This window comes from Myotis myotis, unplaced genomic scaffold (assembly GCF_014108235.1).
Source record: "Myotis myotis isolate mMyoMyo1 unplaced genomic scaffold, mMyoMyo1.p scaffold_m19_p_2, whole genome shotgun sequence".
NCBI classification, from domain to species: domain Eukaryota; kingdom Metazoa; phylum Chordata; class Mammalia; order Chiroptera; family Vespertilionidae; genus Myotis; species Myotis myotis.
In genome coordinates this window covers 19,432,075-19,454,214 of record NW_023416324.1, presented here as the reverse complement: position 1 = coordinate 19,454,214, position 22,140 = coordinate 19,432,075, and the positions used below count along the sequence as shown (strand labels likewise).

The 22,140-nt window shown below is 44.6% G+C and overlaps 1 protein-coding gene across 3 annotated transcripts in view; it reads right to left on the bottom strand.

The window, feature by feature from the left end:
- Positions 1 to 3,977: 3,977 nt before the first annotated feature.
- KPNA6 (karyopherin subunit alpha 6) overlaps positions 3,978 to 22,140 on the bottom strand; it is a 40,458-nt gene continuing 22,295 nt past the window's right edge. Inside the window, exons 5-14 of one of the 3 annotated variants that reach the window (XM_036348343.1) lie at positions 21,671 to 21,765; positions 20,834 to 20,965; positions 18,982 to 19,070; positions 18,216 to 18,315; positions 17,738 to 17,901; positions 17,252 to 17,330; positions 14,462 to 14,587; positions 14,036 to 14,163; positions 10,180 to 10,358; positions 3,978 to 9,112 (exon numbers count right to left, since the gene is read on the bottom strand). In XM_036348343.1, the coding sequence (XP_036204236.1) occupies positions 8,925 to 9,112; positions 10,180 to 10,358; positions 14,036 to 14,163; positions 14,462 to 14,587; positions 17,252 to 17,330; positions 17,738 to 17,901; positions 18,216 to 18,315; positions 18,982 to 19,070; positions 20,834 to 20,965; positions 21,671 to 21,765 (1,280 nt within the window). In that variant the 3' untranslated portion in view covers positions 3,978 to 8,924. Of the gene's footprint in view, positions 9,113 to 10,179; positions 10,359 to 14,035; positions 14,164 to 14,264; positions 14,356 to 14,461; positions 14,588 to 17,251; positions 17,331 to 17,737; positions 17,902 to 18,215; positions 18,316 to 18,981; positions 19,071 to 20,833; positions 20,966 to 21,670; positions 21,766 to 22,140 lie in introns of those variants that run through there. The other 2 variants (XM_036348345.1, XM_036348344.1) reach the window with 2 other exon arrangements.

The following is a 22,140-nucleotide window of genomic DNA, read 5'->3' as shown; positions in this document are numbered from 1 at the left end:
TCAGTAGCCGGCTCTCGCGCGGGGCTTGCTGGGAAAGATGAAGAGACGCGGCCTCTGAGGCGGGCAAGCTGGGAAGGCGGGGGCAGGGAAAAGACTACACGTCCCTCCATGCACCGGGGATGACCCTCCACTCCCAGGATACAATAGGAAGGGCTTTAGCTCTAGGTGCCAGAAACTCAGGAGGTCCGGAAGGAGCTGGTCATTCTGCGCAACGACTCACGTCAAGCTTGTTTCTCTCGCTCAGAAGCTGTGATTCAGCCCCAAAAGCCTTGCGCCTGAATCTTCTTTCTTGCACGCTCCCACCAACACTTCCCCCATGCTGTGAACATGTATGACCGTCTGGGAAACTTGTATTGCAGTCCCAACTCCATCATGAATTTGCTACCTGACTGGGCATTCTTTTCTCTCCTCAGGACTCAATTTCCGTACTCAGGTGGAAGCTTTCAGTAACAATAGTAGTTCTCTGAGTGCTTACGATGTGCATATATATATGTAAATATATATTTGATTTCAGAGTGGAAGGGAGAGGGAGAGAGAGAGAGAGAAATATATATCAATGATGAGAGAGGATCATTGACTGGCTGCCTCCTGCAAGCCCCCTACTGGGGATCAAGCCCACAACCCAGGCATGTGCCCTTGACCAGAATCGAACCTGGGACCCTTCAGTCCGCAGGCCAATGCTCTATAGATGTTTCTGTCTTATCACTCTCCCTTCCTCTCTAAAAATCAATTTTAAGAAAACATTTTTTAAAAACTTGTGAAAGTAGGTTATATTTTTTTCTCTACCCATTACCAACATGAATCACTTTTTGGAAGGAGCTGAGGAGACCCTGAAAGTAGTTTAGCCTCAGCCAATTCCTGAGCCTTTTCTCTGACTGGCCCATCCTCTACTTTTACTATATCCAGGACTTCACAGGTTTTTGCAAGTGCTATTCTAGTTTACAAATTACTTTTCTAGCAAAAACATTTTTTTGAGGCCCAACTCAAAGGTTACTTCAGAGTCTTCCAGTGCTCCGCTTGCAGTCTGTACTAGCTCCCAACGTCTGGATAGAGTTCTGTTACACATTAGGTGTTGAAATTATTTGCTTACAAATCAATGAACATTACAAGAACTGTTGGCTAAGTCCTCTAGTTCTAAAGCGTAGAATTTCTGGGGGCAGAATGTTTCACTTGTTGTGCAAATCAGCATTGTTTTAGGGCTCTTTTAAAAATATATATATTTTACTGATTTGTAGAGAAGGGAGGGGAAGAAACATCCATGTGAGAACATAATATTGATTGGCTGACTCCTGCATGCCTCTTATTGGGGAATGGAGCCTGAAACTCAGGCATATGCCCTAATCAAGAGTGAACTGGCAACCTGTCAATGCCCAGCCAACTGAGCCACATCGGTCAGGGCTGTTTTAGGGCTCCTAAGGTATGAAGTGTTTTTCCCAGTTAAGAGACTCCTGGGCAGTGGTCTTTCCCTTCCCTTAGGCAGCCAAAGTTCATATTTACCAGGTAACATTGAGAGGTAATGTGGTATAATAATGGTGAAACTCACGGCCAGAACGTTTTGGAATCCAGATCACAGGAACCCAAGGCTTGATTATTTCCAGAAAAGCATGTTGGAAATTTGTTGAAGAGGCAATATATAAATCAGACTTTGCTCAATTTCCACAGGATGAAGGTGTTCTAGGCAGATAAAGAACATAGTAAACAACAACAAAGTGAGGGGTGGAGCAGTGTAACAGGAAGGATCAAGTGGAATAAGCAGGCAAGAAATAACAAAGTCTGGCCTTGACCAGCAGCTAGCACAGTTGGTTAGAGTGTCATCCCAATATGCCAAGGTTGTGGGTTTGATTCCCCAGTCAAGGCACATACAAGAATCAATCAATGAATGCATAAATATGTGGGGCCACAAATCTATGTTTCTTTCTCTCTCTAAAACCAATAAAAATTATTTTAAGAGTAATAACTAAATCTGATATCACGTATTAAAAAGTTACTTTCTCCTGTGCTACCAAAGAAAATAGCAACAATATTAGAACCTGCCATTGAGTCAGGGAGACCATTTAGAATGGTGGTGATTGTGGCCAGAGCTCTTGCCGATTGTTTTCTTTTTTTTTTTTTTTAATATATTTTATTGAGTTTTTTTTTTTTTTCTTTTTTTTTTTCTACAGAGAGGAAAGGAGAGAGATAGAGAGCCAGAAACATCGGTGAGAGAGAAACATCAACCAGCCGCCTCCTGCACACTCCCCACTGGGGATGTGCCCACAACCAAGGTACATGCCCCTGACCAGAATCGAACTTGGGACCCGTCAGTCCGCAGGCCAACGCTCTATCCACCAAGCCAAACCGGTTTCGGCCCAATTGTTTTCAAGCAGAAACTCAAGCCTGGTAATGCCAGATATTTTTCAAGATAGTTATCTATTTTAAAACTAGAGGTCCGGTGCACAAAAATTTGTGCACTCAGGGCGGGTGGGTGGGGGGGAGGGTCCCTCAGCCCAGCCTGTGCCCTCTCGCGGCCTGGGATCCCTCGGGGGATGACCACCTGCTGGCTTTGGCCTGCTCCCCGGGGGATTGGGCCTAAGCTGGCAATCAGACATCCCTCTGGCAGCCCGGCAGCCCTTGGGGGATGTCCACTTGCCAGCGGGGAGCAGACCTAAGCTGCAGTCGGACATCCTTAGCGCTGCTGAGGAGGCAGGAGAGGCTCCCACCACCACCGCTGTACTGGTAGCCATCTGCCTGGCTTGTGGCTGAGCAGAGCTCCCCCATGTGGGAGCGCACTGACCACCAGAGGGCAGCTCCTGCATTGAGCGTCTGCCCCCTGGTGGTCAGTGTGTGTCATAGTGACCAGTCATTCCCTGTCTTTCTGCTGTTAGGGTCAGTTTGCATATTACCCTTTTACTATATAGGATAGAGGCCTGGTGCACGGGTGGGGACTGGCTGGTTTGCCCTGAAGGGTGTCCCAGATCAGGGTGGGGGTTCCGCTTGGGTGCCTGGCCAGCCTGGGTGAGAGGCTGATGGCTGTTTGCAGTTGGTCACACCCCCTTCAGGGTGGGGGTCCCCACTGGGGTGCCTGGCCAGTCTGGGTGAGGGGCTGAGGGCCGTTTTCAGACTGGCCGGCAACTGAAGCTCCCACCCTCTCTTTTTTTTTTTTTTATTCTGGGGTTTATTTACCTTCTATAATTGAAACTTTGTCGCCATCCTACTCGCTCCAGCTCTGAGGCTACGGCTGGCTGAAAGCAGGTATCTGGGGTTTGTTTGGCTTCTATAATTGAAACTTTGTTGCTTTTGGAGTTGTTGCTTTTGGACCTTAGAGCAGGCCGCAGCAGGCTGGGAACCTTGGCTTCCTCCATCACTGGAGCAAGCAAGCCTCCTGCTCGCTTCAGCTGCGTGGCTGCCGGCTGCCATCTTTGTTGGCAGTTAATTTGCATATCTCGCTGATTAGCCAATGGGAAGCATAGCGGAGGTATGGTTAATTACCCTTTTTGTCTTTTATTAGATAGGATGTTGGCAACATATTAAAACTGAAACACACTATCAGTTAACCAAAATCCTCTTTTTGGGTTCATCAATTTTTTGGCTGCTTGTCTATAATCTTTGCTTTAGGAATTGATCTAATCCAAAGCGAGTAATCAGTGAGCTGTATGGCCTTAATGGGCTCACTAAGTTATAGTGACAGAATGCAGATCAGTGGTTGCTGGAGTTTGGATGAGAAGGATTCCTAAGGGGCACACAGAAACTTCTAGAGATGATGGATATGTTCACTATCTTCATTGATGTGATGCTATCACATCAAATTGTACATTTTAAATGTGCCATTTATTTAATGCCAATAATATTTCAATAAAGCTGATTTTTAAAAACATCTTTATAGCAGGAGTAGGCTGTTACCAATTCTTAATTCCACTGTTAAGTCGCAGGTTTAAACATGTTCTCCCATTCACATCACGAGAATCCATTCTAGAAGAATCCCAAAGAAGACAATTTAGAACTTTGCAACAGGTTTTTATTTTTGCTTTATTTCTATTACAGTGTTTGAAACCTAAAGAAATACATTTTCTCTTCAAATTTGGATGTGTATATAAATATCATTTGTCTGGACTCAGCACACTCAATGCCATGGTTTCTTGGCCTATGTCTGCTCTGAAATCAAGCTTTGTCGTCTACCCAGGGGCCCTGAGAACATAGAAAATAGCCAGAGTTTACAGTTCTTGGAAAATGAAAAGCAAATGAATTTGGAAAGGAAAACCAGTGAGAAACAGGGTTCGATTCACCTTTGCAGGGTCTGTACTGGGCACCCAAGCTGCTGTTGAGGGACATCTGGTTTGTCTTGGGCGGCTGGGACCTCACGCCACCTTCGCTTCTGTAGTGGCTCATTCAAAGGCAGTTCCCACACAAGTTGGCTAAAGAGTCAACACCCAACTATAGGGCCTGAGGGTTCTCATAGATGTGGACTCTCTAAAGCCATCCGGAGTCAGAGGTTCCCAGTCAGCCTCAGGATCTGACATTTGACCTCCTTCACTACTCCCAGGGAATGGCAAGATACTGTCCTAAAACCCAGGGGCTGAAAATCTGACCTACACAGGGGAGCAGGGATCTAGCATTTAGCAGAGGGGCTCAGGTATGTTCTAACGTGGATATCAACAGTCACGCTGGCCCAGAAATAGCGAGGTAGGCCCAAACTACACAAACCTTTGTAACACTACGCAAATCTTTCTCCTGTGGTGTTGAGCCCAAAATTTAATGCTGCAAAATATCCCAGGCCTGAGGCAAAATGCCCCCAAAGGAAATATAACAGCTTTAATTCACACTTGGTTGGTGCTGACCTCAAATTCTTCCCTTGCTATGGTCTTAATCCGAGGCTGGCAGATAGACAAAAGGATTACTGAATCATTTGTGAAGGCCTTGGCCAAAGAGCAGCTAGTGCCTATGACATGAATCCCCACAGGGTCAAAATCTCAGCTTGTTGGTTTAACAAAAGAATCCAAAAGTTAAGACACAGAAAAAATACTGGACAAGATTAGTCTAGAATCCTAAAACGGCGATGGAAGAAACCTACTCTGAGCATTTTCTCAGTCTCACACTCACTTGTAGAAGATGTTGCGACTGGTTATGAGCATTTTCCTGTGGCACTGGGCCTGGCACCCTTCCCTAGCCTGCCAGGGAGGCAGGCAGTCACACACATTCCTGAGGTCCCCGGGTAGCCTGTTTATCCTACAGGTCCCTGTAGGGCCTATAGGGACCTGGAGAATCTGCTTCCTGCCTTCATTTGAGAATCCAGAATCTGAGCCCACAAGACAAATCTACAGATGAATACCCAAGATGATGGACACCAAGCTGAGTGAGTCTCGGGAGAGGATGTGTAGCCACAACATATGAGCTGAGGCATTCGAAGAGGGGTATGTGGAATGAGGAGGGAAGTACTGCCAGGCACTCACCTTCCCTTCTGTTATGCTAGAAACAGGAGTAACTCTAGGATGAAGGGGAAGGCAGGCAGACACGAAAATGGAAATCCATTTCACTCTGTACACCGTTTCTTTTTAAGCTGGTTTGGCTTGAGAGAAAAGTCTGTGCCTGAGAGCCTTCTTTTGCTCTTCCTTGACTAATTATACTAGCAGCTATAATCTGTGCAGTTCAGCTCCAAAAACTTGGGCTTATGGAAAGTTGCTTCCAGAGCAAGGAGAATAAGTAGGAGGTAGACCTAAGGGTCCTAGGTAGGTAATGGGGAACACCAAGGGCTCCTGAAAGCGGAAGTCATTAACACCTGCTCCTTGGAAGGGCCATTTGTACCCAAGGACCCAAGTAACCAGGCTGGCCAGCTGAGGTGGAACCCATGTGGTTCTATCAGAAGGTGCAGCCAACACCAAGACCAGGTAGTCACTGGGGAGACCTTAGAAATGTGGGCAGGCTTCTAGGACAAGAGGCCCTGTTAGTACTGGAAGATGAAGAGGGGCTGGCAATAAAGAATAGCTGGCACTGTTCAAAACAGTATCGGAATACTTTAGCTAAGAAAAAGGCTCCTTATCCCCTTATTCCACACCTAGAAACCTCCATCCCCACCAGAGATCTTAAAGTGGACATACCAGTCATGTGTCAACATATGAAGATTCCAAAACATGAATATCAGGCTACTCCCTATAGCAGCCTGGCAGGCCCTCCATCTCTGCAACACCCATTCAGAAATCTGCCTGAAAGCCTTTGACCTCACCTAGGCCGGGGTCTGGAGTCCAGATGGGAGCTGTCCATGAAGAGGGGCTGTCAAGCCTGGGTTAAAGAAATATTACTTTGCTTCCCAAGATGGCCAGAGGAGAGGAGAAACACAAAAGAAACACTGCTCTGCGGCTGGAAGAACTCCGCCTGTTGACGGAGGGGTTAGAGGAAGATCGTGGGAAAACATGGTCTGAGGAAGACACCAACGAAGGAAAGCTCCAAGAGGCCCCTTTGAGCTGATGAGAATGTCCTCATGTTGTGCCCTGGGAGACTTCAGCTTTTGAGGAAAACTGGCTTTAAGCAGCAGCCAGAGGATCAAGTCTTCCATCTGGTACAGGGCCCAGATCTGAAGGGAAAGGAGATTTTGGAGGAACAGTTGGGAAAAGCAGGGTGTGTAGGTCTCACAGTAAGAATCTGGTCCCAATGTCAGGGACTTAGCTATTGCTTAAGATGTACAAAGTGATCCCACTAAAGTGCTTTCTTTCCCCTTTGGACAAGGATGGGGGTTAGGGGTGAGAGTGGAGTTTCTCTTTGAACTATAGAATAGTTTGTAATGGAGTCAGCAGGCCAAGTGGAAAAGGTCCTGCCTCTTGCCGACCTGGGAGACTGGGGGTTGAGTCACATTCCTAAGCTGAAGAGTAGCATCTGACATACTTTTAGTGACAAGCTATAGCCTCAAACCACCTTTCTCAGAAAATGGCTATGGAGTTGGATCTCAAAGCAGAATGAAGGCAAATTCAAGGCTGACAGTGAGCACCTGAACCTTAGACCTGTAAGCAGAGGGGCATGGATTTCACCTGAGCCAGAGACGTGTAGGAATGGAAGCAAGAATGGCACTGTTTCTGGGGAAGGGAAAATACAGCTTAGAGCAGGCACCTCTGACTGGCCGACCACGGAGGAAAGCAGGGGCAGAGCAGACTGTGCCTTTTCAAAGTTGGTCTATACTTGCTTATCTGACAACTTCCTCCACCCCATCCCCAACTATGGGCTTTGCTCTCACATGTAATTCACAAAAGCACAGGCAAGCCATTGTGGCACTGCACTAGCTTTATTCAAAGAGAAAAGAAAAAAAGACACTAGGGTTATAATTGTCACAAGGAAGGGCAAAACCCAAACCAGGTACAAGGATCCCAAACAGGGAAGATATCGATAACTCTCACAAAAGTCCTGAGGCTGCTAAGTTTCTGTGATAATAGGAAAGTCAGCCATGAGTGATAACTTATGTGAATAAGGGTCTTTTGAGACCAAATCTAAGAAGACAGACACTTTCTGGGTTTTCTGATGCAAGCAGGATGCTCACAGTAAAGATTAGAGTGTTATACTTCACCACACCCTGGGTCATCCTTGCTTCCTTCAGGTACTGGGACAATCAGACCAGGCTGACATGCTACATAAAGGTACCAGAGCTAAGGGTTGGTCCCCAGTGGTGGCCCAGAATCCAAGCAGAGAAGAAAAGGACCAAGCTCAGGCCTCCTGAGGGAGCTTCCACATTTCTTTGTGGTCTTCCTCACAGTACCCTACTAACAGAAATTACAGTTCTTCCTCTCAAGACCAATTAAGATTGACCTACCTAATATATAGAATATAAAAAAATACAGAACTTTTTGACATTCTCTCCTTTGGAAATAAAATATACATGATCCAACTATGGAAGAGGAAGAAAGGCCAAAGGTAGGGATCCCTGGCTATCCCAATACATGACACTCTCACTCCACCCTCCTCTGCAACTTATGGGTCACCAGAGCAAGGACTTTCTCGCAGGAGAAGGAAGGATCGCAGCCCCGTCTCGTGCCTAGGAGAAAATACAGCTACCTCAGAGGTTCATTCAGCTCCGAGGGGAATTTTCAAGTAAACAAATGAAGTTGGGTCGCACCATTGGAAGGTGGGTAGGAAACATGGGATCAGTAGCGACACATGGGAAGCCCCGTCTGAAAGGCCTGTGCTCCTCCCCTCCACTCCCACTGGTGAAGTTGCCCAGGAGAGTGAGGGGGGTCTCCCCAACTAAAGAGGTCTGGGCAGAGATTAGAGAGGGGGTGGGAGGAAGGGCCTTGTCTTATGGGGACCTCCCCCTCAGCCTCTAGTCCCAGACAATGCTGGCAGCTGGGATTCCTAAAACCAGGAACTCATGGTTCTTGGAAAGAGCAACCTTAATACAAGAAAAATGTGCAAAAGAAAAAAATTAAATAACTCAATCCAAGCGTACAAGATTAATATTCTGTCAGAGCGAGAATACTTTTTTGGGATTTCTCTCCTCCCCTCCCACCCCCTACTTCTGGAATATTCCATCTGCTCAAGTACCCAAGATAAGAGTTACACAAATCAGGGCAGAGAACTGGGAAGGATGAAGGAAGATAAAAGGGAAGGAAGTCACTACTAAAGAAAAAATAAACATAAAAAAGGTGCAAAATTGATTACCTCAGTCCTCCTTTGTCTACCCTGGGCTCCTGGGTTAAAGACATATGTGCAGCCAAAATAGAGTGTAAGGAAGAAAAACCCAACACGTCCCCTTCTTGTCACAAAACCCAAATATGAGCCTCAGATGGTTCTGTCTGTCCAGAGGGTGCTCCCTCAAAGGGAAGGGGGTGGAGCAGGTCAAGAGCACAGTTTCCAGGGCAGCAGAGGTGTGTGGTGGCTGGTGGTGGGGGGCTGGTTTCCCGCCCACCAGAGGGCTGCTTTTCCGCTGGTTGGTGGTGCTTCCCATCCCATCCCCTCCCCGGAGGCAGACATTATAGCTGGAAGCCCTCCATGGGGGCCTCAGGCTGTTGGAAGATGAACTGCTGTTGTGTTTCATCCACTTGGGGAGCCAGGCTGCTATCATCATCTTCTACACCGAAGTAGTGCTCAATGAGGTCGAAGGCCTTCTGGTAGATGTCCTGGTTCTCATGGCTCTGGAGAAACTCAATTTTATCCAAGCCTACGGTGGTAACAAGGAAGGAGGGAGAGTCAACTTGCATAAGTGCTTTTCTATTTTCCTTTCCCCGAGGTATGTTGTTGTTTATAAATACAAGTAATATGATCGAATCTTTATCTTTTGACCTGAAAGAGGAAAGCCAAGATTTCCCTCCCAAACTACATAACCCCAAAGGAAAAATACCATATGTCAGTTATAAATCAGAGGTTCTAGTCCTGATTCTGCTTTTATTTTTTAAATTATTTTTTAAAAAATATTTTTATTGATTTCAGAGAGGAAGGAAGAAGGAAAGAGATATAGAAACATCAATGATGAGAGAGAATCATTGATCAGCTGCCTCCTGCACGCCCCCTACTGGGGATCGAGCCCACAACCCAGGCATGTGCCCTTGATTAGAATCGAACCTGGCCCTCTTTGGTCTGCAGGCCTATGCTCTTTCAATTGAGCCAAACCAGCTAGGGCCTGATTCTGCTTTTAATTACTTCTCTGAATCTCTGAGATGAGTCCATCTACATTGTACTCTTGCTTGAATTTGCTATAAGCTCAGCTAAAAATATGCCTCCCAGTGCCTGGTTCTATTATCAGTTCTGGAGGTTTCTTTTTTTTTTTTTTTAAATATATTTTATTGATTTTTTACAGAGAGGAAGGGAGAGAGATAGAGAGTCAGAAACATCGATGAGAGAGAAACATCGACCAGCCGCCTCCTGCACATCCCCCACTGGGGATGTGCCCACAACCCAGGTACATGCCCTTGACCGGAATCGAACCTGGGACCTTTCAGTCCGCAGGCCGACGCTCTATCCACTGAGCCAAACCGGTTTCGGCTGGAGCTTTCTTTTTGCATCTGTATTATACTTACTTGCTGGGTAGAGCCCATCTGAAAGAGAACTGAACTGATCTACTGCCCCTGAGAGGAAGAAGGAACTGATGAGATAGAACCTTGCATTCAATGATGACTCTAAAACATACACCCTCACATATGTGTACTACTTTGGAGGCGTACAGTCCCGAGACTCTGACCTATAACCTCTCTACTTAAGTCAGAGCTCATGTTGGGAAAGGACACATACCATAGGCTTCTTCGATGAGGCCACAGTAGGGATTTACTCCTGAGCCACTGCGCTTGCTCTCTTGTTCTCCAAGCCGAAGGATGTTCTCCAGTCCATTGAGGGCCACTTGAACAATCTTTGAATCCATTACAGTCAGCAAATCACAAAGGGGTTTGATGCAACCCAGTGATACCAGGTACCTGAGGACCAGAGACCAGGCAAGTTCTAAAATTAATGCAGGGCTGGGGGGAGGGGAGAAATGAGTGGGAACTCTGAAGTTTAAAATATAAGGATGATGCTAGGGTCGAATTTTTCTAACCAACCAATGGAAAGTTAGCAGGTCATATATTAACCCTTAGACAAAGGAACTGCCCTGGCAATCTGTTCGGGTCCTCTCCCTGCAGCAGGGAGCTTTTCTGTAATAAACCTTTACTTTAGCTAAAAAAAAAGAAAAGAAAAGAAAAGAAAAAAATGAATGCAGTGCAAGGGAGGTGCTTGGGCAGGTACTATGATGCCTGTGGATCTCCTTCATGCATGTCAACATGCTGACCAATCCACTCTTACTGAGTCTTTATAACCACCCATCCTTTATCTCAATCTCTCTACCTTCCCAATGTTAGTGGTCTAGTTCAGCGATTTTCAACCTTTCCCACACATGAATTAATTACTAAAATTCTGTGGCACATCAAAAATATAATTTTTGCCTATCTGACAAAAACGAAAGGCATAATTTTGATTCATTCACACCAGACAGCTATTGTTGTATTGGCTGTTGTCAATTTTATTTGACAATCTAAGGGGAAAAGAGGTCAGTGCCCTTGACTAAATAGTCAGGTACTTCATGTTTTTTTTGTTTTGTTTGTTTTTAACACTTTTAAAAGAGATTTTAAATTGATTTTTAGAGAGACAGGGAGGAAGGAGGAGGAGAGAGAGAGAGAGAGAGAGATCGATGATGAGAGAATCACTGACCACACCCCACTCTGGAGCTTGAGCCTGCAATCCAGGCATGTGCCCTGACCGGGAATCAAACCGTGACCTCCAGGTTTTAGGTCGACATTCAACCACTGAATCACACAGCCGGGCATAGTACTGCATGTTTTTAAAAATTCTTGTGGCACACCAGTTGAAAATCGCTGGTCTAGTTCATTTCCATGTGGAAGGCTACCATGATTCCTTCTCCTCATTTCTAATGTCTCCTTACTGTAATATTACCACTCTGAACACATCATTTCTCTGCTTAAAAGTTTGCACAGTACAAGCTTTACAGGCATGACAATATAGACCCTCTACAATCTGGCTTCTACCCTCCTCTTCTAGCTTCGCTTCCCATCATTCCCTTCTAAATACTCTACATTCCAGTCAAACATGTAAAAGTCTCCAAGTGCCCTAGCTGGTTTGGCTCAGTGGATAGAGTGTCGGTCTGTGGACTGAAGGGTCCCAGGTTTGATTCCAGTCAAGGGCACATGCCCAGGTTGCAGGCTTAATCCCCAGTAGGGGACATGCAGGAGGCAGCCAATCAGTGATTCTCTCTCATCATTGATGTTTTTCTCTCTCTCTCTCTCTCCCTCTCCCTTCCTTTCTGAAATCAATAAAAATACATTAAAAAAATAAAGGTCTCCAAGTTTCTGGTTCTTGTACTTTACTTATATTTTTACAACCGTAAAGGCCTTTTACAACCCTGTATTTATCCTTCAAAGATTAACTTAATGGCTATCCCTTTACTCCTAAAGCTTTATGTATACAGTCATGCACAGCATAACAAAATTTTGGTCAATGACAGACTATATGATGATGGTCCCATAAAAATTATAACAGACCAGAAAAATTCTTATCACTTACATCGTAGCCATCATAACATCATAGCACAACACATTATTCACTTATTTGTGGTGATGCTGGTATAAACAAAACTACTGCACTGCCATTGTATAAAAGTAAAACATACATAGTTCTGTACAATACATAACACTTGATGATAATAAATGAATATGTTGCTGCTTCATGTGTTTACTATACGGTACTTTTTTGTTTTTTTTTTTACATATTTTATTGATTTTTTTACAGAGAGGAAGAGAGAGGGATAGAGAGAAACATTGATGAGAGAGAAACATCCATCAGCTGCCTCCTGCACACCTCCCACTGAGAATGTGCCCACAACCAAGGTACATGCCCCTGACCGGAATCGAACCTGGGACCTTTCAGTCCGCAGGCCGACGCTCCATCCACTGAGCCAAACCGGCTAGGGCATATACGGTACTTTTTATTGTTATAAGTGCACTCTTTCTCGAAGGGGGGAAAAAGGGTTCCAATATACAGTGACAGTATAAGATTTGACTTTGGGTTGTAGGCACATGGTGCTGCAATGAACAGATCTTATAACACAAAAACCACACCTGAAACCTGTATGTTCATGTTGACCAATGTCACCACAATAAATTTAATAAAAATAAAGAAAGAAACAAAAAAAGAATACTCTTCTGGTTATAAAAAAGTTTGCTGTCAAACAATAACTGTTATGCTGGCAGTAGCCTCACACATCTCCTGTTTACCATGTCACATCATTTTGTTTAATTTAGTAATATGTAGTACTAGAGGCCTGATGCACAAAATTCGTGCACGGGTAGGATTCTTAGGCCTGGCTGGGGATCAGGGCCGACAGGGGCCTTCTGGCTGCCAACTGGGGCCTCACTTTGTTCCCACCGTCCCATGGTGGTCAGCGCACGTCATAGCGAGCAATCAAACTTACAGTTTCCCGGTCGAACTCCCAAGGGGACACTTTGCATATTAGCCTTTTACATGTAGAGATAGGCTTGTAGCCTAGGAACTGTGTGCTATACCATATAGCTTAGGTATGGAGTAGGCTAGACCATCTAGGTTTGTTTAAGTGCACTCTGTGATATTTGCACAATGGCAAAATCCCCTAATCTTACAACGTATTCTTGTCATTAAGTGGTGAATGACTGTACTGAATATATCCCCTTACTAAGGGCAAGACACTTGCCTAGTTCCCACCACTCCTATTCATATTGATAATGGAAACTAAAAAAAAACAACAACAAAAACAAAAACAAAAAAAACAAGCACACATACACAAAATACTTTCTTCTTGTTTCTCCCAAGTATCACCCCCCAAAATGATTTCCTAAAGAAGCTGATGCGGCCGAAACCGGTTTGGCTCAGTGGATGGAGCGTCGGCCTGCGGACTGAGGGGTCCCAGGTTCGATTCCGGTCAAGGGCATGTACCTGGGTTGCGGGCATATCCCCAGTGGGAGATGTGCAGGAGGCAGCTGATCGATGATTCTCTCTCATCGATGTTTCTAACTCTCTATCTCTCTCCCTTCCTCTCTGTAAAAAATCAATAAAATATATATTTAAAAAAAAAAAAAAAAAAAAAAAGAAGCTGATGCGAATGAACCATAACATGGCTCTCCTTCATTTGCATGGATAATTGACAATTACTTATAGTCTCTGGTGTGGAGAATGAGGTAGGAGACAGAAGTCTGTACCACAGATTTCTGTTCTCCAGGAGAGAAGAGAGGTACATGGTCTGTCGGTATCTATTCCAGACTCCAGTGCCACTCTAGCAGTTTATCAGTTAGAACCTATTGCAGCTGCCTAGCCAGTTCAGTGTTTGAGCGTTGATCCATGCACCAAGAGGTTGCTGGTTCCATTCCCAGTCAGGGCACATGCCTAGATTGCGGGCTTGATTCATATTATGGGATATGTAGGAGGCAGCCAATCAATGATTCTCTCTCATCACTGATGCTTCTATCTCTCTCTCCCTTCTTCTCTGGAATCAATAAAAATATATTTAAAAAAAGAAAAGAAAAGGAGAGTATACATATCACTCCAGACAAGGGGGGAAAAAACATGATACCTGATCTGCTCAGGGGTTCCTCCAGATGTGGCATTGGTGATGGCCCAGGCTGCCTCTTTCCTTGTACGGAACTCTGCTTTCTGAAGAATTTCGATCAGCACAGGGAAGATGTTTGTATCTATGACAGCCTGAGAGAGGATTGGGGTGGGGATGGGGAGGAGAAAGTAAGTCACTTCAAGAAGAGAAATCAAATCCAGCCCACAAATCAGCTAAGATTGAGACCTCTTGCCTTCCTGGGAGTCTTCCTTTGTTCTTGTTATGTAGATGAGAAACTGCGGGGGAATCTGGCTTCCACTACACAGAATCTTTGACCCCAATTTCTAAAGGGGAACAAATTCTTCTAGAAGCAAATATTCTACAACCTCTCATGTCCCCATGCCTTCCCACCTGACGTACCCACCCCGACTTCCCTTCTGCTTGTTCTACCTGAATTTGAGCCCTGTTGCCAGCAGTGATATTTGAAATGGTCCAGCAAGCTTCTTTCCGAATTGACTCCTTGGGGCTGCTCAGCAAGTGGAGGAGGCAAGGGAGTGCTGAACAGTTGAGAATGACCTAGAACACCAAAAGCATAGGCAACAAAAATTAGATAAGAGGACTTAATCAAAATTTAACACTTTTATGCATCAGAAGATACCATCAAGCCGAAACCGGTTTGGCTCAGTGGATAGAGCGTCGGTCTGCGGACTGAAAGGTCCCAGGTTCGATTCCGGTCAAGGGCATGTACCTGGGTTGTGGGCATATCCCCAGCAGGAGATGTGCAGGAGGCAGCTGATCGATGTTTCTCTCTCATCGATATTTCTAACTCTCTATCTCTCTCCCTTCCTCTCTGTAAAAAATCAATAAAATATATTTAAAAAAAAAAAAAAAGAAAAAAAAGAAGAAGATACCATCAATAGAGTGGACAGCTAAATCACAGAACGGGAGAAAATATATGCAAAACAAATACCTGGTAAGAATTAATATCAAGAATATATAGCCGAAACCGGTTTGGCTCAGTGGATAGAGCATCGGCCTGCGGACTGAAGGGTCCCGGGTTCGATTCCGGTCAAGGGCATGTACCTGGGTTGCGGGCATATCCCCAGTGGGAGATGTGCGGGAGGCAGCTGATCGATGTTTCTCTGTCATCGATGTTTCTAACTTTCTATCTCTTTCCCTTCCTCTCTGTGAAAAATCAATAAAATATATTAAAAAAAAAAAAAAAAAAGAATATATAAAGAATTTCTACAATTCAACAATGAAGAAACAAACAACTCAATTTTAAAAATGGGCATAGGATTTGAATAGACATTTCTCCAAAGAAGATATATAGATGGCCAAAAAGCAGATAAAAAGATGCCAAACATCACTAATCATTAGGAAATGCAAATCAAAACCATGAGATACCACTTTACACTTACTAGGATGACTACTATAAAAACCCCCCAGAAAATACAAGTGTTGATAAGGATATGGAAAAAAACGGAACCTGGTATGTTGAGGGTGGGAATGCAAATTGGTATGGCCACTGTGCAAAACCCTATGGTGATTCCTTAAAATATTACACATAAAATTATCATATGATCCAATAATTCCACTTCTGGATACATATCCAAAAGAACTGAAAGCAGAAACTCAAACAGATAACTTGAACACCAATGTTCAATGCAGTATTATTCACAATAGCCAAAAGGTGAAAACAACCCAAGTGTCTATCAACAGATGCATAAAATGCATAAACAAAATGTGGTGTATGCATACAATGCAATATTATCTATAATAATAAAAGCATAATATTCTAATTAGACCAAATGTTGTTCCGGATAACCTTCCAGACGAAGCTGGGGCTGCGAGGGAAGCCCGGATCCTGGGTGCCAGAGGGAAGCTGGTGCCGGCAGCCAGGGGAAGGAAGGCCTACTCTTGCACAAATTTTGTGCATCGGGCCTCTAGTTTACACATAAAAAAGAATGAAGGTCTGACACATGCTATAATATGAATGAACCTCAAACATATTATGCTAAGTGAAATAAGGTGACACAAAAGAACAAATATATATGGTTCCACTTATATGAGGTACCTAGAGTAGTCAAACTCACGAAGAAAGTAGTATTGTGGTTACTAGGGGCTGGGGGGAGGAGGAAATGGGGAGTTATTATTTAATGGGTACAGACTTTCGGTTTGAAATTATGGAAAAACTAGAGGCTCAATGCAGGAAATTCATGCAAGAGTAGGCCTTCCTTCCCCTGGCTGCCGGCACAGGCTTCCCTCTGGTAACCAGGACCCGGGCTTCCCTCGCACCCTGACTTTGTCTGGAAGGACGTCCGGTCTAATTAGCATATTATGCTTTTATTATTATAGATTATGAAAATAGATGGTGCCCTAACTGGTTTGGCTCAGTGGATAGAGCATCAGCCTGTGGACTGAAGGGTCTCAGGTTCGATTCTGGTCAAGGGCATGTACCTTGGTTGCGGGCACATCCCCAGTAAGGAGTGTGCAGGAGGCAGCTGATCGATGTTTCTCTCTCATCGATGTTTCTAACTCTATCTCTCTCCCTTCCTCTCTGTAAAAAAAAATCAATAAAATATATTTAAAAAAAAGAAAATGGATGGTGATGGTGGTTGAGTAACAATGTGAATGTACTTAATGACACAGAAATGTACACTTGAAAATTGTTAAACCAGTAAATTTTATGTATGAATATTTGCTCACATACCCACACATTAAGAATGGCCTAGAAAATGAGTGTGGGTTTGATCACGCATAAAAAACTGTCAAGAATCCCACAGAATTATGTCAACTACTTAAGACTCAAAGAAAACCCAGGTTTCTAGCCTTTGAACAGAACAGAACTCGTTTACTGTGCCCTCCCTGTCTACATTAACTGGAGGTAGTGTCCCTATAGGATCCTAAGGTCTAGGAAGTAGGGGTAAGGTTTCATACCTTTTAATATCTCCAAAGGACCAGGACTCAAAAACTGTTAACAGTTAGCTTACAATGTCCCAGGTACTAAGTTAGATTAATTTAATGTTCCTTCAAAAGCACAGAATGAATGATAATTTGCTTCCAATTTATAGAAAAAAATGAAGGCAACCAAGTTGCCCGTGATCATATAGCAAGTGGCAAAGTTGGAAATTTTCACCCAAGCCCATGCTTTCTCTCCTAGTCTATGCTGCCTCCCATCAGCCCCACAGTTCTTGGTAGGGAAGGGTTTTGTCCACAGAAAGCCCTCTTCTTCCTTACCTGGGTTTGGATGTCATCCCCAGTGACGATGTTACCCACAGCTCTCAGGGCAGGAGAAGCCACTTTGTAATCATTATGCCTGCAGAGGAGGGAGAACTGGTGAGTAAAAAACAGTACATAGTACTCAGCCCTGCTGACCACCAAGGCTGACAGCACTCTCATGGCTCCAGATCTTGGGAAAGGGCAGCAGTTCTTTAGTCTGAGCTTGGAAAAGATTAGGGAGCCCTAGTTGGTTTGGCTCAGTGGCTAGAGCATCGGCCTGCGGACTGAAGGGTCCTGAATTTGATTCCAGTCAAGGGCATGTGCCTGGGTTGTGGGTTCAATCCCCAGTAGGGGGCGTGCAGGAGGCAGCCAATTGATGATTCTCTCTCATCATTGATGTTTCTATCTCTCTTTTTCTATCCTTTCCTCTCTGAAATCAATAAAAATATATTTTTTTAAAAAAGAAAAGATTAGGGAATCTGTACACTTTCTGAGACCACTCACATTAGAAGCTCTACCAATCTCCTGCAGACTCCAGAGTCTATGACCGCCTGGATCTTCTCATTGGGGCCATCAGACAAATAAGAAAGGGCCCAGCAAGCATCTGCCAGCAAATCTGAGTCACTGCTGAAGAGGAGGCGAGACAGCACAGGCAAACAAGGGGAGACCTGTTGGAAGCAGAGTGAGAGGGACTCACAGGGGATAGTTATATCAACTCTACTACTACTAACACTGCTGTCCCCGCCTCTACAAGTAATTCTATGCCCTGGACATCCCTACAACATTAAGCCATCAGGCCTAACTTTTCACTTTCCCATCTATGCACACAAGATTACCTACTTCATTGACAAGAGCCTTTCCCAGTCTCCCATAGGTTGAGAGAGTCATAGGAGTTCCCCAAAGACTTGAAAACTCCCACATAAAAATTCATCCACATGAAGGAACCTGCTATCCCTCAGGAACCGGTAAGACACTCTCTCACCATTGCAAACTCTGGAGGTGGGTTCTTCCCTCGGCAGAGGTTTGACAGGGCCCAGACTGCATTCCGTGTCATTGTCAGTCGTGTGGATTTTGTAAGGAGCCTGAAAGGGTAAAAAAAAAAAGCCAGATCCTGAGCAATGATGTCCTTGGCATAGGGTTGTTGCCAATGAACCCCAGGAGCAAATCCAGTTAGATCCCTAAGACTCCAGCAGCTCAGTTTCTTCCTACCCATAGGCCTAAGTTAATAGCCTGTTTGTGCTGGGAGGCCAACCGCATGCCCAGAGGATGATGCTATGAGATTGTGCTCTCTGAAGAACAGTTCATCCATTTATTTTGGTTTAAATGTAATGTAGCTCTACTTTAAGGGATGGGGGAAGGGTCCAGGTGACCTTTCATGGGGACTTTGACCTGCAGTTTACAACAGAGCTTTCCAATGTCCCTATGCATAAACCCATAGCAAATCAGTGTGTTCTGCAGAGAAGGCTAGATTTTCCAAGATGGGCTAATCCTGCCTCTCTCCCTGGCTCAAAAATAAGGCAGGTATGACCAACGTAAGATTCCACGGTGCCATGAAGTGAGGAAGCGTAAGATCCACCTTGGCACAGACCAGCAGCACAATCTTCATGCTCTTAAATGATACTTTTTACTTTGGCAATCAACATGTACTTTTTATCTTTACTTACCAACTTGAGGGAAGTTCCCCCAAAAGAACTACCACATGGCTGCCCTACAGATGCCTCAGGTGCAGGTGATCATTAGTTACTCACGTTAACAAAGGATTAAGGATGGAACAGTTCAAGACGTAATCTCGGCAAACGGAGCTGTCTCCAGCTATGTTTCCCAGTGCCCAGACTGCCTGAAAAGGGGATGATGAGACTGTCACCCACAGAGCCTAATGGTTTCTTTATACTTACAACCACAGAGTGGGTACCCACCAATAATCAGATGAAAACCATATCAAGGCCCAAGACACACTGGATAAGCTCAGGTGCCATCTCTGTTGACCCTTTTTTATTTTTAATGTAGTTTTGTTTTTTTCATCCTCACACAACGATATATTTTTAATTGATCAAAAAAAATTTTTTTTAGAGAGGAAGGGAAAGAGAGGGAGAAACATTGATATGAGAGAGAAATATGGACTGGTTGCCTCCCCTACACACCCCAACTGGGGACTGAACCCGAAACCTAAGTATGTGCCCTGACCAGGAATCAAACCCACAACCTTTTGGCATATTGGATGATGCTCCAACCCAGCCAGGGCCCTTTTGGTGTCTTTTATGAGCACTTGCTCTATGACGGCCTTTATTATGAGGGTTCCTGGTTCAGTGGCCAAGACAGGCTGACCTCTGTACTACAGCCAGAGAAGCCTAACCAAGACCTTTCTAGCCCCACCCCCACAAAAGGCGAAAGTGATTGAAAAGGTGCACTCTTGTATTCTCACAGGACCTACCTTACTGTAATGGAGGGGAAAAATCCCAGTACCACCCTCTACTTCTAGCCAACAGCAAATATCCAGTGGAAGAAATGGAAGTTGTATCTTTATCTCTATGATCTGTAGGTACTGAGAAGTGGGTACAGGGGTATCTTTTCTCCACTACCACCTCTGATGCCAAACGTGTGGAGTTTTTCCACACCAAGTGCCCAACAAGTCAACTAAATTCTAACACTAACTCTTGGAGTTAGCGCAAACCCTACAGGTTAATGCTCAGTCCACAACGCTGCCCCCACTTTAGACACCAGGCACCACACACTGGCTATAAATTTGAGAGTTCCCACAATCCCCTTTCAGGCTCAATAATTCACTAAAGGTTCACAGAACTCAGGGAAACACTTTAGTTATTTACCAGTTTATTATAACGGCTACAATGCAGGAAGAGCTAAATGAAAGCGATGCATAGGGCAAGGTATGGGGTGAGGAATGGGGGTGTCACAGAGCTTCCATGTCCTCTCCAGGCTTCCCATCTTCCCAGCATATTGATGTGTTCACCAATCTGGGAGCTCTCTAAATAATCACTGTTCAAGAGTTTTTATAACCAGATCTCTAGCTCTCCTAACCTTCGTGGGAGGTTGGGGTGGATGGGTGGGGAAGGTTTTGGGAGTTGGGGCTGAGAGTTCCCACCCTCTAATCCTATGTCTGGTCGTTCTGATGACCAGCCACCCCCCTCCCCCCAATCCTGAGATTAAGGAGCCACACCCTGAACCATCTCATTAGCACAGACTCAGGTATGTTCCAAAAGGGCTCATAATAAATAACAAAAGACACTACTATCACTCAGAAAATTCGAAGGATTTTAGGAGCTTTTTGCCAGAACTGGAGGCAAAGACCAAACATATTTTGTATTATACCACAGGTACTATCAAGAATTAAGCCAGCCTTGGCTGGTGGGTTGCTCTGTTGGGCACTGTCCAGTGCACCAACAGGTTGCCGGGAATGGTTCGATTCCCACCGGGGTTTCTGGCTCAATCCCTGGTAGGGGGCATGCAAGAGGCAGCTGATTGATGTTTTGCTTTCACATAGATGTTTCTGCCGCTCCCCTCCCACCTCCCCCTCTTTAAAAAAATCAATTAAAAATATCTTTTTTTTTTGTTTTAAAGAATTAAGCCAAATTTGAGCATTACCTGTTCCTGTACATCCTCAAAGTCTGAGTTAAGCAGCTCTATAAAAATGGGGACAGCCCCTGCTTCAATAACAATTTTGGTCTGCTGAGAGGTTCCAGAGGCAATGTTGGTTAGAGCCCAGGCAGCTTCAAACTGAAAGTGAGATTAAACCATCATTGAGAAGTCATTCCAGACAGGGCAGCTATGCCTACCAGCTGGCTCAGGCAGTAAGCCTCTTGTTCCTGACTAATAAGTAAGTAAATAAATAAATAAATCAAAACACAGGCCTTTTCCGCTCCCCCTTTAAATGGTAGGAAGAGGTACTGGCAGTGACATAACAGAATGGGAAGCCAGGAGTGGGCCTCAACGTTCCCGGTCTAGACCTGCACTACTACAGCATCAATTAGTCCTTCAGCAAACAATTTTATTTCCCAGGATTCACTTTCTTCATTACTGAAACCAGGATTAGCGTGTGTTGGATCTGTCCAAGTCCCTTTCAGCTGAGTTTCTAGCAAGTTCCAAGAGACTGACTCACCACCCATTTCTGAGAAAAAAAATCCAGAGGCTAAATAATTTGCCTCAGGTCACACAGGTAATGTGGAAGTGAACTGGAACCTCTAATTTATAACTGAACGGTCCATCTGTTATATTCTGGTATCTTTCTTTCACATTATTTTAGAGAAGAGATCTGGGCTCTCTTATTTGAGGCCAAGACTTCTGAGCAACAAACAGATAGCTTCTCTTAAATGTTTCCTCACATTACTTGTCTATTTCCTAAGAGATGTGTCTATAGAAACATCCCACTGCAATTTCTTTGAAGGAGGGCTTTCATCTGATACCATTCCACCCAGAGCGCACCTGTAATGTACAATTCTCGTTCCTCTTCAGAAACTCCACAAACCGATCCACCACTCCTGGCGTGTTGATAACTTCATCTATAGGAGGGCTAGGCTCTGGAAGAGGGAGAAAGGAAGAAGAGGAAAAGTCAGGATAGGCTTTGGCTGATGCATCCACTGGGGTCAACTCACCATCCTCCCTAGATGCTCCTGACCATCCTATGAGCATGCCCAAACTCCTTCTGGGTGAGGTGGTTTTCACAACAGTTGGTCATCTTTGACCTCTGTGAAGCAGTTGGGATGCTAAAGAGTGAAGCCTTGCCGAAACCGGTTTGGCTCAGGAGTGAAACCTATCCTAATTTAAGTATACTCACCTTTGGCTTATTGAACCTAAGCAAGTAAGTAAGGGAGAGAAGAAAGCCCAAGGGATGAGCAACCCTAGTCTACACATTTTCCTTCTAAGACCAGCATTCCTTTATTGGGAGAGCTGCT